Source organism: Dromaius novaehollandiae, chromosome 1, assembly GCF_036370855.1.
Source record: "Dromaius novaehollandiae isolate bDroNov1 chromosome 1, bDroNov1.hap1, whole genome shotgun sequence".
Classification (NCBI taxonomy): Eukaryota; Metazoa; Chordata; class Aves; order Casuariiformes; family Dromaiidae; genus Dromaius; species Dromaius novaehollandiae.
The window spans coordinates 196,615,478-196,632,868 of record NC_088098.1 but is presented as its reverse complement, the minus strand read 5'-3'; the positions used below and the strand labels follow the sequence as shown (position 1 = coordinate 196,632,868).

Here is a 17,391-nt window from a genome sequence, read left to right as displayed (position 1 = left end):
CCCTCTCTGTTGGCAATGCAAGGGCTCAGACCAAGACTGTTTGGAAAGACCTTGACCCAGGCAGTGACCTGGCATTTATGAAACCAGCAGTGACCCAGCAAGTCAGAGCTGCTGAGAAGGCGAAGCAGAGAGGAAGGGCTGAGAAACAGCACATGCAGCTGGCCACAGCAGGATATAGCCAGCTATTGTGGAGCAGACCTTGGCTGTCAGCCCCATTCGGATCTGTGCAGGGTTTCCTGGGATGCCCCTAAAAGCCTGAGAGAGCTGCTCTGCGGGAGGTCCCAGAATCAGGCATAAGTACTTCTTGGTCTTTTCATAGTCAGATCTCACCTCATGCATGAGATGGCACTATACCTGGTAGCAATACAGCAGTTGGGTCTGGTGTGTCCGGTAATGTGATGGAGAAAGGACCACAGAGCTGTGCTGCCACCAGAGTTTATCTTCCCGTTGGGCTGCTTTTCAGGATCACTCCTCTCAGGTGAGGAGGATGTGACCCTGTGCACCACACACAGCCCTTTAGTGTGTGGTAGATCGGGCCAAGCAAATTGTAGCCGGCACATGGGACCAGAGAAGGGAGGGAGACCACTGTGCCACACTACGAGATCATAGCCAGCCCCATCAGGCCAGGTGGGAGCACAGCTCCTCTGAGCATTCACGTAACTTTGGCGGATGTTCACTGTGAAACGCTAGTTGCTGTAAGTGCTAGGAGAAAGGCAATTCCGTCTGAGAGTTACCTGGGAATAATACTTTCCTCTTTTGGTATTTGATATGTTAGAAGGTTCCTCCAGAGTCTGTACTTCTGTGATTGCAAGATATTTTGAGTGTAAAATCTTTTGCTTCTTTATCAAGGCCATACCTGTATCTTTTGTAGTCTCGAATGAGCAAGTTTTATTTCATCTCATCCTGCCTTTGAAGGCTTGAGGGAAACAAAATTGGTTTAGTAATTGAAGATAGAAACATGATTTTTTTCGCATGTGCTTTGCCAGTTCTGAATGTCTCTGCATCTTGTAGAGACTATAATGCTAGTTACTAAACGTGCATACAGCACATATGCCTTAAGCAACGAACACACTACCTTCAAATTGAGGCACAGAAACAAGATTCCCCCTAAGCCACGCGGACTGGAAAACACTACTGAAACGATCGTGTAAGGACGGGCACAGCCAGCGTTTAAAGCAATCGATGGAAAGACCGAGGAGGCGGGTCTCGAACCTGTGGCGCCGCTCGCTGCCTGCCCGCCCCCTTTTGCGCCTTGCGCAGCCCACGAGACCGCGCATGCGCGGAGCCGCTCCTTCCGGGCGCCCGCCTCTGCCCACCGCTCCCGGCCCTTCCGGGCCTGGGCGGCGCGGACGGGTGGCGGGAGGGGACAGCGCCGTCCGCCGCGGGGGTCACGTGCCCCTGCCGCATGGCTGGGGAGCGGGCGGCGGCGAGCGCGTCCCCGCCCGGCGATGGCGGCGGGAGCGCGCTGTCCGCCCGGTCCTTCATCTGCTCCTTCCCCGGCTGCGACGCCACCTTCAGCAAGGCCTGGAGGCTGGACGCGCACCTCTGCCGGCACACGGGCGAGGTGAGCGGCGCGGCGGCGGCCCCTGAAGCGCGTCGCCTCCGCGGGGCGCAGGTCACCTCCGAGCAAACTTCTCTTTTCTCCGCAGAGACCCTATGTCTGCCATTACGAAGGCTGCGGCAAAGACTTCACTCGAGATTTCCATCGCACTCGCCACTTTCTTACGCACACGGGTGAAAAACCGTTCAAGTAAGGCCGGCTTTTTTTTCCCCCCCAGTTCTTAAAAGCGGGTTGCTCTGGGGAGTTAAAGCCGATGTGCAGAAAATCCAGGTAGTCCAGAGCATGCTTGCACAGCCTTGGTATCTTAAATACTGCCATAGCGGTTTGCACACAGGTTGAGATGTGGGGAATCTTCTTAGTTTAAAACCTTGAATCTGGCAGTGACCCGTAATAGAGGCTTAAAGGAAAGGGCAAAGCTCTCCCCAGAATACAAAATGAGAAGAAGAGCAGTTATCTCATGTTACTAAGCACTTAATAGTTGTATGTCATGAATTAGGAGCTAGGAATTCTTTCATGTTTTATTAAAAATCTGTGCTCTGACATGTTTTGCCTGGTAGCTTTTGATAGTAACTGAACCTGTGACTTTTCTTACCTTTAAACCAGATTTTTTTTTTTCAGCTGGGTTGTAAGTTTGGTTATTCTGCATGTGGTCCTCTTGTCCAGTAATTTATGTATCTGCTTAGGAAGCAAATTACTGTTTGAGAGTGACAATAAGAAAATAGTTTATTTGCAGGTGCACAGCTGATGGATGTGACCAGAAATTTGGAACAAAATCAAACTTAAAGAAGCATGTTGAGCGCAAGCATGAAAATCAACAAAAACAATATGTGGTGAGTAATTACCTTTCATATTGCAAACTGAAGGCTAAACAAGCTCCTCTTCATGTGTCTAGCAAAATTATGCAATATTTGTGTAAGTGCAAATGCTGTGGATTTGGAATTCAAAAAGAACATGTGGACTGAGTTCCCTTTTTTTGGCCTCTAATGATAACTTAATTTCCTAAACAGTGCGACTTTGAAGGCTGTAACAAGTCTTTTAAGAAACACCAACAACTTAAAACTCATCAGTGCCAACACACCAATGAACCTCTCTTCAAGTAGGTGGATAATTTTAATAATGAACGTTAGCTATTTCATTTAAACACTGTAGATGAAAATGTGCCCTCTCTCAATCTTTTTGTTGATGTGGCATTTAAAACCTGAAACAGACTTACATGAATTTGTAGACATGGATGCAGGTACATTTACTGTACTGTTGCACATTAGTCTGTTCTGAGCAACAGTTTTGATAGACTGTAACTTCATAGTTCCAGGTATTTTCTTCAGATTTATTACAGGTTCACAGGGTGCACAAAAAAACCCCCGTTGCTTGACATGGTGTGAAACATAAGCATAAATGCTTGTGCAGTAATGATATACACAACTGCCTCTCTTCTCCAGCAAAAAGAAGTAAGCAGTGGTTTAAAAAAAGGTGAGTGAGGCCTGGATGGACTAACCTGTCTGAGAAGCTGTGGATTGCAACTCCATTGCTACCATGACAGCAAAGATCTGATGACAGCAAAGTTAATCTTCTGTTTCTTATAGATGGACTTTCCATGACTGCTCTACTGAAGTGAAGTGTCTAGCGACCTAGCCTACTATGGCTAGGTCACACGCATGGAAATTCCTTGCTTACAGTGCTCTGTTTTCTGTTTGTAGACCCTACTGTGTAGGGGGGATGCAAGGCCTGATTCTTTAGCAAAAGCTTACCTTGCTGTATACATTGAAAACATATTATAGTTCTAGGGAGGCTTGGAGTCCTCTTTTTTTGAAACATATTGTAGAATTTCCTCTTAGAAGGAGAGGAAGCAGAACAGATCTCTAGGCAAGGGGACACTTGGGTTATTTTGCCCGCCTTAATGTTGTGTTTGACTTGATGAAAAAAAAAATGCAGAAACAGTGAGGGGAAAAGAACCTAAACCAATGTACTTAATACCTAGATGTAATCATGAGGGATGTGGAAAGCACTTTACTACTCCAAGTAGACTAAAGCGGCATGAGAAGATACATGAAGGTAATGTTTTCCTTTTTTCTTCAGTTATATTTCAGCTAAGGAAAAATGACTTCCTCCAGTGTGGATAGTATGCACAGATGTATAACCGATGTGAAAGTAGTCTGAGTCTCATGATCCAGACAGACAAAACACCTGCTTTGAGTAGCCAGATGCAATACAATTGCAGGGCATGGCATCATTTTGGCAGGCTGAACAGAGCTCAAGCCTCCTTTCAGTTGTATTTTTTTTCTCCTAATGCACTTCCCTATCAATAACTCATCTTCTGGAGAGAAGACGGGATAATGGTTAAGGCACTAGGCTAGGCCTCCAGACATTAGGATCACTTGCCAGTTCTGCCACAGCCTTCCTATGGAGCCTTGAGCAGACGGTGCAGGCTTGAATTTTTAAAATTATGTACTTATGTGAAAGGTATTTAAGTGGAGTTGATGGAAGGTGGGCACTATGTGTTTGAGCTAATCCTGAAAACAATGGATAGCAGTGTAGCAGCCCTCTTGACAGCTAACTTGCTTTCCAGCACTAGAAAAAAATTATGGGACTAGGAAGAGTGTCTGAAAGGCTGTGATTGGTACTGTGTCTAGATTCCTTTCTTAAAATAAGGAATTGTTCATAGTTCTTTGACCTCTCCTGTCGTGGTATTCAAATAGTACTGGCTTTCCTTGTTTCACTTAAAAGCCATTCTGTCTGTCTGATAGAATGATAGAGTGTCCTTAGACTCAGCAGTATCACTGTATGGTCAAGTTCTTACCTTTTTAACATGTAGTACAAGTATTTGTATAGAAATAATATCACATTGGTTTCATATATTGGAGTGAAAGAAAGTATGTAGGTGGTGAGGATGAGGAAATAGTTTTACTGAAAGCAAGGTGAGGTAGTTTGCTAAAATCATTTAGGTTGGAAAGGACCTCTGAAAGTCACATAGTCCAACACCCTGCTCAAAGCAGGGTCAGTTAAGAAGGCTGCTCATGGCTGTGTCCAGCCAAGTTTTTAATTCCTCCAGGGACAGGGATTCCGCAGCAGTTTCTGGACAACATGCACCAGTGTTTGTCCAGCCTTGTGACAGAAGATTTCTTGCTTATACCTATTACGAGTTTCTGATGTTCCAATTTGGTGCATTGTCTCTTGTCATATTACTGTTTCTCTTGTCAGATTACAGTGTGAGAGGAGATGAGGAGCACTCACCTTTAATTTTCGAGCACTGAACATGTTGAACAACCATTAAAGCCTGGAATTCAGCCATATAAAACTGGACTCAGTTTGTCAAAGCCTTTGAGATTGTAAACATCTGTCATGTCCCTAACAGGCTATGCATGCAAGAAAGAAAACTGCTTGTTTACAGGGAAAACTTGGACAGAACTTCTAAAACATAATAAAGAAAGTCATACAGGTAAACGCTAAACGCTTTGGTAAACAGAACTTACTTAACTTTTGATGTAGTATTGTTTTACAAACAGGAAACCGAATGCTAATTTCAAGAGGAGTCCTTGCTGAACTCTTTTCCTCAACTTGTGATTGTGTCTAGACAAACTTTGTTTCCAGCACCTAATAGACAAAATGGTTGCCATTCTGCCCAGACTTTTAATTGATGAAAATGCTACTCAGTATACTATCTTGGATGATTCATACTGCATTATTCTGTTCCTAGTTTCTGAATTCCCTGCAGTTCATGTGAATTTTAGATTTGTTTTAGAGGACTGCTAGAATTTGATTTTGAACTCCTGTGCGAAGCTGTTAACTTACACTCTGCCTATCTCTTTTCCACTCAGAGCCAATCGTTTGTGGTGAGTGTCACAAAACTTTTAAACGCAAAGATTACCTCAAGCAGCATCAAAAAACACATGCTGTGGAGAGGGAAGTTTGTCGATGCCCAAGAGAAGGATGTGGGAGAACTTACACAACTCTTTTTAACCTTCAAAGCCATATTCTCTCTTTCCATGAAGAGAAAAAGCCATTCTCTTGTGATTATCCAGGCTGTGGAAAAGTGTTTGCAATGAAGGTACGTATTTTTACACTGCCTTAACCTGAATCACATGATCTGAAAGGAGAAACCTAACTCTTTCTTCTTTGCAACTTGTAGCAGAGCCTAGCAAGGCACACCATTGTACATGACCCTAAGAAGAGAAAGCTGAACTTAAAAGTAAGCCATATGCTAGAGGAAATCCTCTTAACCATTTGCTGTCACTTCACAGAGGAAGGTATATGTTAAGTGTTTCAAAATTTGACTTCAAACTGGAAAACAGGCCAGCTATCTATTTAATTGGGGGGAGATATTAATTTCTGAAATTATTTTAAATAATGAAGTGCAGGCCTTTTCATTGATCTCCCCCTGCCCCCAACTTTTATGGAGCAAAGACTACTCATATATATGTTAGGTTGTTAATGCTGGATTTATTTCTTCCAGACAAAGCGTTCCCGTCCTAAAAGGAGCTTAGCCTCTCGTCTGAGTGGGTACATTCCTCCTAAAAAACAGCCAGGAAATGCTGCAATTTTGACAGAAATCAAGACAATGGATAAGCCCATGGAAAATGAAATACCAGCTGTTGAAATTCTGACTCTGCAGTAAAGGTTAATTGGACCACTTTCTTTATGGAATGACCAATGCAGAGCTTGACAATAACTTACGTTTATATCTTTTTTTAATTAAGAAATTAATATTGTTTACACCTCTTCATTAAAGTCACTGATTCAACTCACTTGATTTTGGAGCTTCATTCTCATCTGTCCTTGGTATACTGTTTTTCTGTTTTTCCAATTTCTGGTGTGCTTTCAACTCCTTTTCAGACATGTGTCTCAAAATACAGGTACTTGCTCCGTCTTTAATAGCTTTTGGCTTGGAAAGGTAAGTGGCTTTCTCAGACACAGTCTTCAAAATCTGATCAAAAAGCATGAACTGAAAGAAGAAGAAGAAAAAAAAAGGGCTAGATGCACAAACACAGGTAGAAAAATATTTCAAGCTGCTCTGTAATTACATGCCCACCTCTCTGTGGTTCAGCTGTTGCCTAAAGCCAGCTCGCTGCTAGTCCTGGTTTAAGAGGTTCAACTTGTCTTGTCCTAACAATTTGTTCTTTACTTGTAATTCAGTGTAGAAAAGGGATTAAGCCTTTTCCTAACTTTTACGCTAATTTTCTGACTCATTCTGTTTGCTGTTTAAAGGCTTCAGTGAAAGTGCTTGCACCCCTGCATCCCACTTCCTACCTTTTTCAGTAGAATCAGGCATATTATTGGTCTCTTCCCTTTTAATGGGAAGTATTATTCTAAATTTAGCAGAAAGTGATAGGGCTGAGCTGTCTGAACCAGTGCATTCATAAAACAGGCTGAATCCTCAACATATTATTTATTTATCTCTTAATTATGAATTTAAGGGAAACCTAAATCTGGACTGTAGCATGATAGTGCTCCCTCCCATATCCAGTTCTTCCTCCTCCCCTTTCCCTGTAGATTCAACTTTTTACAGAAGAATTTTATTCCTTTCGTATAAAGTGACACTGCAAATCTGTTCCAGCAATTTAGTAGAATCAAGGGAAAATTAATGTGTTTTTGTTGCAGTGAATTAAAAGAATTTAAAAAAAGTATTACCTTATGCAGTGAATTTTTAGAAAAAGTCATTTGTGTAAGTTACAATGAAGACAAATCTCAAGGCCATGCAGCTACTACATAGGTGGTAAGTAGTCAACAACTCCCTAACATCTGTATAAATATGTTCACTTTGGCAGTCTTGGAATGCAGTATTTTGGCAGCTTTCAACAAAGCAGTGGAAAGTTAACCTCATGCCACAGTTGCATAGATGTATTTTTCCAGAAGAACGGTTAGGTTATTAAAATGATCCAGGTAAAACACAGCAGGATTTTTTTTTTTTAACCTTACTGCTAAACTTTTAAGCCATGACTTCTTCAGTGAGTAAGCAGGCTTAAGGCATAGATAGCAGAGTTCTATCAGCCCCATTAATACAGCAGTGCAGCGAAGGCATAGGAACTGCTTAGACTTTGACAGCAAAGCCAATAGTTGTAACTGCATTCTTAAGCAAATGTTATTCAGATTCTCTCTCTGAGACAGCTCGTCCAGAACTGCAGTGTTTGAACAGATACAAATTCAGGTAGGGCAACCACTATTTTCATGACCTTCAGTCATTTTAGCAATGAGTGATACATTCAAAGAAGAAAGCAGTACTGTCTGGGGAAAGCTAACATAGGTACACCTATTTAATGAACTTGATCAGTCCAGCTCTCAGGAGTGCACTTACCATGTCTGTATTGCTATCTTTTGTTTGTTTGATGGTAATCTTAACATGGTATTTCTTCTCAATCCACTGTGCTATCTGTTTAGTCTTGGTCTCTAGGTCATTCTTGGCAATAGTTGAAGAAAAGGATAACTCCTTCTGAACCAGCCCTGTTTAAAACAGAACTAAAACAGTGTTGGCTTAACATCTGACAAACTTTTACCAGTTGCTCTTTTTCAACAGCTGATGGTGCTTTGCCTACTTATCTCCTTTCCTCCATGCTACTTTCTCATACATAAAGCACTCCAACCTCACTCTTGCCTTAGAAAGTGGCTAACTGGCATCTTGCAGTCATTGCCACAGCTGAAAACCTGACTGTGTGTTTGGGGCACAGAGGGAGGTCCCTTCAGGGTTGGAAGGCTTAAAGTATTTTTATTTTAACTGTGAATTTGTTCATACCACCCATAATGCAGGTTTAACAAAGATAAACAGGCATAAGCACCCCTGTGGATCTGGACTTAAGAATAGTGTGAATTCTTAAGTTTTGCACATAATGTAGCTAAATCAGAAGACTTTAAAATTAGACATCTCGGGCATGTTTTCTTTGGGAATGGTGAAATGCAGTATTCAACTGGAAATAATACGCCTTATAGTATGTTTGAACAAGCTATGGTCTCCCTCTCTTCTAAAGACTATGTGAAGTAGTTACTATTCGAGTAATCTTTTTGTAGGTTCTTGAACAGAAAACTCGCTACCACAGTAGCTCTCTTCTAAAATCAGAACTCTAGCTAAAGCACAGGTACCTTATTTAGCCGGAGGATAAGAAAGGAAGATAGAGGGTCAGATGCCTTTTCTAAATCTTCCTTGCCAAAGTCTCAATTTGTTAAACCACTGGAACAAAGTAATTTAAGAAATGAAACTGAAAAGTGTTTAATACTGAAAAAATTGTTCTCCTACTCTGTAAAAGAATAGGCCTCTTAGGAGTATTATAAATGAGCAGCTGTCAAGGGCACCAGACTTTCTCTACCTAGCACTGGGCTGTTTCATGACTACCAGTGACAGAATACACAAAAATTTTATTTGGTGCACAGAGTTTGTAAAAACTGCCTGTCATTCATGCCTTAATAAAAGAATAGAAATTCAGTGGGTCTCATAAAACCAGAATCTAGTTATATTCTCTTAAATAAAAATAGATATAAAAAGAAAACAAAACAGCAGATGCCAAAATAGTAAATCCTGAGAAAGCAATAGAAAGCTTCTGTGTAGAAGACTAGACTAATCCAAAATTTTATTTTCACCACTGCAAATCCTTAATAGCATAGACTGCAATGACATTGCTTTGGATTTACACAAATGCAAGTAAGAGGATTTAATGTGCTGAAACCACTTTGAAAAATGCTGCATTAAAAGTGCTCAGTTACGATATTAACAATGCACATACCTGGTTTTGGACTTGCTTTTTTCTTCTCTGCACGTTTAAGCTGCTCTTCATGAATCTGCTTCCCAGTCATTAGTCTGTATACAGGAGGTTCTGCATTCTCACGAAGCAGAACTAGTTTCAGGTTGTGTTGATCCATAAGTCTGAGTGCCTCTGCTCGGTGCATATTTCCTAAGCTCTCCCCGTTCTCGTTGATTACGTGCAAAATCCGATACGGAATTCTCCTGCCAACACTTCCAAATGCTGCTTTCCTTTTTGGTTCTGTATCAGATTTTTCAGCTGTACAAAATGGTTTCGTAAGTCCAAACACCGCTGTCTTTCTAGGGTCAGGCACCACCATCGAGGATTGAGAAAAGACTTTCTTTTGTGTTGTTTTTGCTAAGAGAGTGCCACAGAATCTTTTTGTGAATCTGTTCTCATTTCTGGTCGCTTGACGTAAAATTTTCATCAGACAAAAGGCAGTCATCCTGAGGAAGCCGGGGAGAAGGAAAAGTAAATTACTTCCATCAGGTGATTTCTTCTAGCCACAATTATTACAAAGACTTGACTCCAGTAGAGAAAAGCCCAATCCTTAAAACTACTCTTTCTACTATTTCCCAAAGATATGAACTACAATATACAGATTGAGTGGTCATCAGTATTTTTACAAAAGCAAGGAGGGCTTTAACCCAGAGAGAAAATCTGGCAATGGAACAGAACTTATGAAGACTTGACGTTATCTTCAGTAGTTTAAAATTTGGGCCTGAACTCCTTTAGAGAATCCAAAACTTCTGGTTCGTTTTTTCTCATAGAAGCATCTTCTCTGGTACAGCTCGTGTGTATAGAGAGATTAACCAGTGGGTAAGAGGGGGGGGAATTTCTGTCAAATAAAAAAGCATGACACACTTTTAAAGTCACATGTATTTTGTGAAAAAATCTGTACTGAAAATATAACACTATTACTTTCTTCCTGCTTCTGGTACTCTTCTTTGGAAAGTGCTTCACTTAAGCCACATTGATTTAGACCCACCCTAGTCACTCGGTGAATGAAGCCAATGCAGCATCTGCCAGCAGCCATCCCAACAGCTACAGTCTGACTCTCCCGTGCTCTGGAAGGTTTTAGAATTTCAAAGCCTCAACCATACAGAGCAAGACCCCCACGCAAAACCTTTGCCTTAGTAATAAAATAGGACAAAGTAACCATTATTGTGCTCGAAAATACTTATCATCTTCCATAGCTTGCATGCAACTTGCTTCTCATAGCACTGACCCTGAATAGTTTTGTTTTTCTCAAACTACAAGTTTCCCAAATGTCATTTCATGTAAGTAATCCAGCTACTTGGTTTTATATGGATTATGCACCAATGTTATTTCAGTAACTCAAAAAAAGTTTCTACTGTCTCTACATGCAAAGAAATTCCAGATTCAGCCATGCTTAAGAGATAAAGTAATGCCTTAATTTTAAACCTATTTTATCTGAAATTTAAAATATTGACTTTTTTCAAATTTTAAACGTGAAATTAAGAGGCATAATCTTATTTACAATAAGCTGCTTTTTTCCCAGTTTTCAAAACTATTTAGATTTCTTACATACAATGTGTGAAACTACATAACGTTGTTCGGAAATTGCTATTTACTTTAGACATTTCACCAAAACTATATGGTAAAAACACATATTGATTATTTTTCTTCTGCTGGAATGTTACTAAAAAAAAGATTGCAGAAAGAAGAGAAAAATATTATCACAGGTAAGACTTTCCTGCAATGTATGTAATGGAAAATAAGCAGCAGAGTCATATGTCTAAGACCCCCCCCACTTGCGAATTAAAATTTAAATAAGTTGTCATACAGGAAGCTACCTGGCACAGTGGTCATGAAGCTGTGTAATTCCAAAACAGTCCTGGAAATACACCGCATGCCTCATATTTGAAGACCAATGAAACTGATCTTTGAGATATTTTTTCCATTAGTGTTTTTTTCCCTATTCCTCTCTGCTTCATGGAAATGCCCTGGCAATTTTGGTGCACCTGACCATTGTTCTTACTTATTTTGAGACCTCAAAAGTAAGTCTTATTTAGCAGGTGCAAGAACTTTACAAATAAAGAGCAAACTGAGGAGTATTATCTGCAGCTTTGGTATTCCATGTTTAAAATGCAGCAAGTAAAGAGAAAGCTAAAGGTGATATAGGAAACGGCGAGCATGTCTAACCCAGTGAGTTGGCAAGAGTGTGACTTGTTTTGCTCTAGGAAGGAATATGATTGCATTCTATACAAATATATACATGCATACATATATATATGACTATGTAAACATGTATATGTGCATATATATACACATGTATGTGTGTTTATGCGTGTGTATGTGTGTGTGTGTGTATATATATATATGCAGAAGGTGCAAACAATCAGGACCAGAAGGAACTATTTATAATTAAAAAAAATGTTGGCACAGGAACAAGTGAAATAGCCTGCCTGCAAATAAACTTAGTCGGGCAAATTTTGGAGTCTGGGACAGGCTTCCAATTTCAGCAATAGGGACAAAGCCAATACAAAGTATTTTAAGACAGCACGGAATTAGTTCATAAATAGGACTGTCTGACTTGGCTATGTGCTCTAGCAGGAGCCTGAACTCAACCCGCCACAAGAGCACAGAAGAGAAACACCAGGATATTCATACCAGAGTCTACAAAGCAGCTGGAAGAGCTGGAGTCCCTTCCTGCCTCGGTCCTGTTTTATTGTGTCCCAGACCAAAACTGGGGCCCTTAGGAAACAGCTTTTTCTCTGCTATGGTGAATTCCCTACAACTGAACTTAGCAACCACTGCCAAAATGCCACAATCTTTGTGCACCACCAGTGTAGCCAAACAAAAGCTGCGAAGTCCTTATTTTTAATATTGTTTCATAAACCAGCTGCAGATAGCACGGTACAGACTTACAGACCATAATCCAGGTATCACTTTGGTATAACATACTCTAATTAATCTTACATTCATATGGACCTGGCCTTGGTCTTTTTTCAGTTATTGACTTCTAAACCTCAGTTAACAGTATCACAGCAATGGAATAGTAGTGCATTTTAAAGAAATGTTACTCCTCCTGTGTCAAACGCATATTTTTGCCTTTACCCTCCTTGATTATTTGTTAGTATTTAGATCTACTAAATCCTGCCTCACTTGTCATTTTCCTTTTCTTTCAGACACTTTTTATGGGAGGATTTTTTTTTATATAACTTAGTATGGAAGTGTATTTTGCATTATGCATTCCTATCGCTTTCATGGACTGCACGTTAGCTAGGAAAGCTGACTTTGTCAGGAGTTTCAGTGATTAAACAGGCCGCAAGCATGCTGAGAGCTGCAGGAGCAGTACAGTGTTTCTGTGCACTTGGAGGACATGTTCTGCTGCGTGGGAAAGTGCTTCAGTGTCTGCAGCTCTGTGTGTGTGTTACAACAGAAGATGTTATGCATCTGTGCATGTTGCTTGTATGTATTTACGCATTGTATGTATTACGCATCTGTGTATGTTGCTTGTATGTGTTTCCCTGCCCATGCACCATGTAAACCCATGCCAAAGAGATGCCGTTTTAATTTTGTGCATGCATTTGTGCATGGGGGTGTGTGGCTGTATGCAGTGTGACCGTGTGGGTGTGCGCCTGTGACCTGGTGTGTGTACACCCATGGGTGTTGTGCTGCGTGACTGGGTCTGGGGGGTGAGGAAGGGTGCGACTGTGCGCAGCCATGAGACCTGCGTGTGCGTGGGGGCAATGACCACGTGTGGCTGCGAGACCATGCGTGTGGCTGCGTGACCAGGTGTGCATGTCAGCGTGGCCATATGTGTACGGGGGTGACCATGTGCGTGTTAAGGGCAACTGTGTGTGCAAGTACTTGCCCTGGGCGGGGTGGGAAGGCTGACTGTGTGTGTGTTCGTGTGCGTGCGTGCGTGGTGGAGGTGACCACATACGTGCGTGCGCGCGCACGCGTGTGGGACGGGGGAGGAGGGGTGGCTCCGCGGGGCTGCGTGACCTGCTGCGCGTGTGCGGTGACCGGGCGTGCGGGGCCGCGGGTGCCCCGGCGGGTGCCGGTGCCCGCAGCCGGCCGCCCCCAGCGCGGCCCCGCGGGCCTCCGCGCCCGCCCCGCGCCCCCCTCCCCGGCCCGGCCCAGCGCGGGGCCGCTCTTACCTGCCGGCTTGACCGCCACCGGCCAGGCTGAGCCTGCGGCCCCGGAGCAGCGGTAGCAGCGGCCTAGACGGCCGGAAAGGCGGAGCCTCAGCACTCCTCCCTCCTCCTCCTCCTCCTCCTCCTCCTGCGCGTGCTCGCGGGCGCCCGAGCGCGTGGGCCGTCACCGCGGCGCGAGCGTGGCCGCGCATGCGCAGTGCGGCTGGGCGCCCGCGAGGTTCCGCGCGCCCCGTGCTGCGCGCCCCCGGCTGCGTGCGCGTGCGCGCGTCTTTGCACAGGGACGTGGCAGCGGGTGCGTGCGCGTGTCCGTGTCCGCGCGCTGCTCTGCGCGTGTTTGCACGCGACCCTCCCGCTGCGCTTGTGTGCGCGTGCACGCGCGTGCCTGTGTGCGCGGCGCGGGTGCGGGTGCCTGCGGGTGCGCGGTGGCGGCGTTCTCCTGGGTGCGCCAGGCTGGAGCCGTGCCTTTCGGCTCGCTCTCCCCCTCGGTGCCCGATTCCCTGGGTGCCGCTTGTGGGCCCCAGGACGGGCGGTGTGCGGGCGAGCGTGGCGTGCTGGGTGTTGTGCACAGATACAAGCGTGGCATCTCAGGTGTTGTGCGTGGGGTGAGTGTGGAGTGATGGGTGTTGTGCATGCGGTGAGTGTGGTGTGCCCGGTGTTGTGCATGGGGACAAGCGTGCCATGACAGGTGTTGTGCATGGGGACAAGCGTGCCGTGATGGGTGTTGTGCACGGGGACAAGCATGCCGTGACGGGTGTTGTGCATAGGGGTGAGCGTGGTGTGCCGGGTGTTGTGCATGGGGACAAGCGTGGTGTGCCGGGTGTTGTGCACGGGGACAAGCGTGGCGTGCCGAGTGTTGTGCATGGGGGTGAGCATGGTGTGCTGCATGTTGTGCATGGGGTGAGCGTGGCGTGCCGGGTGTTGTGCGCGGGGACAAGCGTGGCGTGCCAGGTGTTGTGCATGGGGACAAGTGTGGCATGCCGAGTGTTTTGCATGGTCGTGAACGTGGTGTTCCGGGTGTTGTGCATGGGGTGAGTGTAGTGTGCTGGGTGTTGCGCACACGGTGGGTGTGTGCCGGGTCTTGTGCACGGGGACTTGCATGGCATGCCAGGTACTGTGCATGGGGACAAGCACAGAGTGCTGGGTGTTGTGCACAGGGTGAGCATGGTGTGCTGGGTGTTGTGCATGGGGACGAATGTGTGCCGGGTGTTGTGCACAGGTACAAGCGTTGTGCAGGGGGTGAGTGTGGCATACCTGATGTGCATGGGGACAAGCGTGGTGTGCTGCGTGGTGTGTGTTGGGAGAGCGTGGAGTGCTGGGTGTTGTGCATGGGGGCGAGCGTGGTTTGCTGGGTGTTGTGCATGGGGGTGAGCATGGTGTACCGAGTGTTGTGCATGGGGACTTGTGTGACGTGCTGAGTTCTGTGCATGGGGGTGAGTGTGATGTGCCTGGAGTTGTGCACAGGGACGAGCGTGGTGTGCTGGGTGTTGTGCACGTGTCGCCAGCCTTTACCCGAGCAGCTGTCTGACCTGGCTGGCGGTATGTCACGCTGAGTCTGCAGCTGTGAGGCCGCGCACTGCCGGTATGGCAGTGTGTGTCAGGCGTACTGCAGTGGAGCCATGGGGTGTTTTGTGGTCGTGAGCCGTCAGCGGGGCAGTTCGTGTGTGTGCAAGGTGTGTGCGTGTGGCATGGTAAGGATGTGTCTGTAGGGGTCAGCAGTGTGTGCATTTATGGCATTGTATGAGTCAGTCGGAAGGCTTGGTGTGTATATCCACTAACAGAGTTTGGATTTGTTACCGTTGTCCTTAGGTTTTCGGGATCCGTCTTCCAGTTTGGAGACTGAAAACAGTGCTTTTGAAATGGCAGCTTATATGCTTATGCATATCTCCTCCTTCCCACTCAGGGAAAGGGAATGTCACCTAAGCCTGAGCTTCATCCTTCTAGTCTGAAAGCTTTCTACCCATCACTCTCTTCTGAGAGCGGTTGGATTGCACATGCAGGTTATTTTGGTGTAGTCATTTTGGTACACACATGGCAAAAGTAAGCCAGTCACTTCCGTGTGGTGTTCATCTTCATAGAAGGTGTAATATGGTAATTCTGTGCAAACCCAGAAAACTTTACTAAATCAATTTGCGATCTGAAATTCATTCATACCACCTTATTCTGTCCTTGTCTGCTGTAATCAATATGGAAAACTGCCATTAATAGAATTAGCTAAGCAGACGGCGAATTGTGTTTACAGCCGGGCTGAGAATCGTAGGCTTACCTATCCTATGCAAATGGAGCCTGTTTTTTTCCATCCTGCCCTTTTGTTCAGTTCGCCCAGGCTTTATGCTTTTACAGTTTTAAGCTCTTTGGGAACAGGGATTGCCGTCTATTATATCAGTGGAGTGGCCAGGATAACAGGATCTCAGTTCGATGCTCTTAATACATAAATTACTGAAATTCTGCTAGGATCCAGTTGTGAAGAGTGAAATATTCCATAATAAGAAAAAGGAGAGACAGAAATATTTGTTACTGTTTTTTTCCTGGTCTGAAAATCAAGTGTGGAATTTGAATAACCATGAAGAAAAGTTTGGGCAGAGCTGAATCCTGGAAAGATTTCATTTCCAGCTTAAGAATCTGCAGTATGTATTAGAGGAGAGTTTTTCAAAGGCATAGGTTGCAACTGGTTACCATTGCCTCTCTGAGAACCCTACCTGTAAAACAGAAATTTTTTAATGATGTTAGTGGGAGCAATAAAGCTAATAATCCTCTTTGCTGTGATAAAAACTGCCTGCATGAAAGCAGGGTATTTCAATGCATAGAACTTGTATTCCTTCTCTCTACCTTCTGTTTAATTCTGTTAAGTTTAAACTTGATGCTTGTTTTGCTTGGTGCCTTTCTCATTAAATTTAGTGTGCCAAGAAATAGTGCAGCCTTCTCATGCTGTTTGTTCTCAATTAACTTGGTCTTTCTGGAGATTCATTGCACTCTTTTTCCTTGTCCTTTGCCTGTTTACATTGTAGTTGTCTAGGGGTTGTGTTTTTATGCCATGCCTGTCACAGTGGGAGTCCAATCTTAATTACTTAGAAGACACTACTGTAATTAATGTATTTAATGATAACTTTATCCCTTCTGTTTTGTCCAATGCACATCATCCTCTGCCAGTCCAGTCCACCCCGACAAGATTCTCAGTCATTCGTTTGCTCTTTTTTTCCTACATCTGTGTCTGTCTTCTCTTCCATTTGACACAGCTTCACAAGCCGGTTAGCAAAGCCACTGTTTTCACGTTACTATTTTTTATGCCATCTCAAGGCCTATTCTGCCAGGCCCTATGCCAAGCAGTAGATAATTTGTTTCACAAGGAATTTAAAGTGCGGATATATAAGAAAGAAAAAGGGTGGTAGAAAGAGATCTCGCCTGTGACCAAGGTTTCCTCCATGTTTGCACCCCATCTCCAGGGGACCCAGGGTTTGATTGTCCCCTGGGGACACTGGAAGCTGGTTCCAGCCCTCTGTGCTGGGTGAGGGGGGTTTCGGGATGGATCTCCCGCTGCTGCTGTTCCCTTCTGTGGACAGTCAGCTGTTTGTAGTGTCCTGCAGAGGTGGGAATGCCCCTTGGTGGATGATGAAGGGCTCACCTGGAGCCCCAAGGCTCTGGTATCTGCTTCCATTGAAACTCCATGACTCATTTTATGGGAGGAAGACGTGAGCCATTGAAGAGCCATCTGCAAGGGGCTTGTGCTTGCTGGCTCTGGATGGAGGAGCGTCTCCCTTTGTCCCATGGCAAACATCCTGCTCCTTTCTAAACTGGAGCTCTAGCTCTTAATACCTAGTCCACAGATTTCAAGTGCCAAACAAGATCATTAGGAATTTACTATTGACATTGTTGGTTTTATGCAACACCAGGGAGTCTTGGTCATGGGCCGGAGGGTGGGACAGCAATCTTTCCAGAGTTGTACTGCTAAACCCATGTTTCCTGCAGAGCTGTGCTTGCAAAG

General features: G+C 44.5%; 2 protein-coding genes across 5 annotated transcripts; one reads left to right on the top strand and one right to left on the bottom strand.

Moving 5' to 3' along the window:
• Window positions 1–1,254: 1,254 nt before the first annotated feature.
• On the top strand, window positions 1,255–6,303 carry GTF3A (general transcription factor IIIA). 2 transcript variants are annotated; one of them, XM_026108906.2, is made up of 9 exons: window positions 1,255–1,564; window positions 1,650–1,750; window positions 2,295–2,391; window positions 2,569–2,657; window positions 3,540–3,613; window positions 4,914–4,997; window positions 5,377–5,606; window positions 5,688–5,747; window positions 6,012–6,303. In XM_026108906.2, the coding sequence occupies exons 1-9, from the start codon at window positions 1,406–1,408 to the stop codon at window positions 6,171–6,173; spliced, it is 1,056 nt and encodes a 351-aa protein (XP_025964691.1). In that variant the 5' UTR covers window positions 1,255–1,405; the 3' UTR covers window positions 6,174–6,303. The 2 variants fall into 2 exon arrangements, with proteins under 2 accessions (XP_025964691.1, XP_025964693.1); XM_026108908.2 differs by having other exon boundaries at window positions 5,688–5,805.
• On the bottom strand, window positions 2,214–13,618 carry MTIF3 (mitochondrial translational initiation factor 3). 3 transcript variants are annotated; one of them, XM_064504984.1, is made up of 5 exons: window positions 13,416–13,618; window positions 9,268–9,731; window positions 7,851–7,996; window positions 6,305–6,500; window positions 2,214–2,236 (listed from the first exon to the last, which is right to left on the bottom strand). In XM_064504984.1, the coding sequence occupies exons 1-5, from the start codon at window positions 13,601–13,603 to the stop codon at window positions 2,229–2,231; spliced, it is 1,002 nt and encodes a 333-aa protein (XP_064361054.1). In that variant the 5' UTR covers window positions 13,604–13,618; the 3' UTR covers window positions 2,214–2,228. The 3 variants fall into 3 exon arrangements, with proteins under 3 accessions (XP_064361054.1, XP_025964695.2, XP_025964694.1); XM_026108910.2 differs by lacking the exon at window positions 2,214–2,236 and having other exon boundaries at window positions 6,229–6,500; XM_026108909.2 differs by lacking the exon at window positions 2,214–2,236 and having other exon boundaries at window positions 6,229–6,500; window positions 9,268–10,123; window positions 13,416–13,516.
• Between the last annotated feature and the right edge of the window lie 3,773 nt (window positions 13,619–17,391).

Excerpts from the sequence above, each read along its gene's own strand:
- GTF3A (XM_026108906.2), top strand. The coding sequence starts at position 1,406 with ATGGCTGGGGAGCGGGCGGCGGCGAGCGCGTCCCCGCCCGGCGATGGC. Across the intron at positions 3,614-4,913 it reads GCATGAGAAGATACATGAAG|GCTATGCATGCAAGAAAGAA; the intron begins GTAATGTTTTCC and ends TGTCCCTAACAG. Across the intron at positions 4,998-5,376 it reads TAATAAAGAAAGTCATACAG|AGCCAATCGTTTGTGGTGAG; the intron begins GTAAACGCTAAA and ends TTTTCCACTCAG.
- MTIF3 (XM_026108910.2), bottom strand. The coding sequence starts at position 13,603 with ATGCGCGGCCACGCTCGCGCCGCGGTGACGGCCCACGCGCTCGGGCGC. Across the intron at positions 9,732-13,415 it reads GGTGGCGGTCAAGCCGGCAG|GATGACTGCCTTTTGTCTGA; the intron begins GTAAGAGCGGCC and ends CGGCTTCCTCAG. Across the intron at positions 7,997-9,267 it reads AAAAGCAAGTCCAAAACCAG|GGCTGGTTCAGAAGGAGTTA; the intron begins GTATGTGCATTG and ends TGTTTTAAACAG.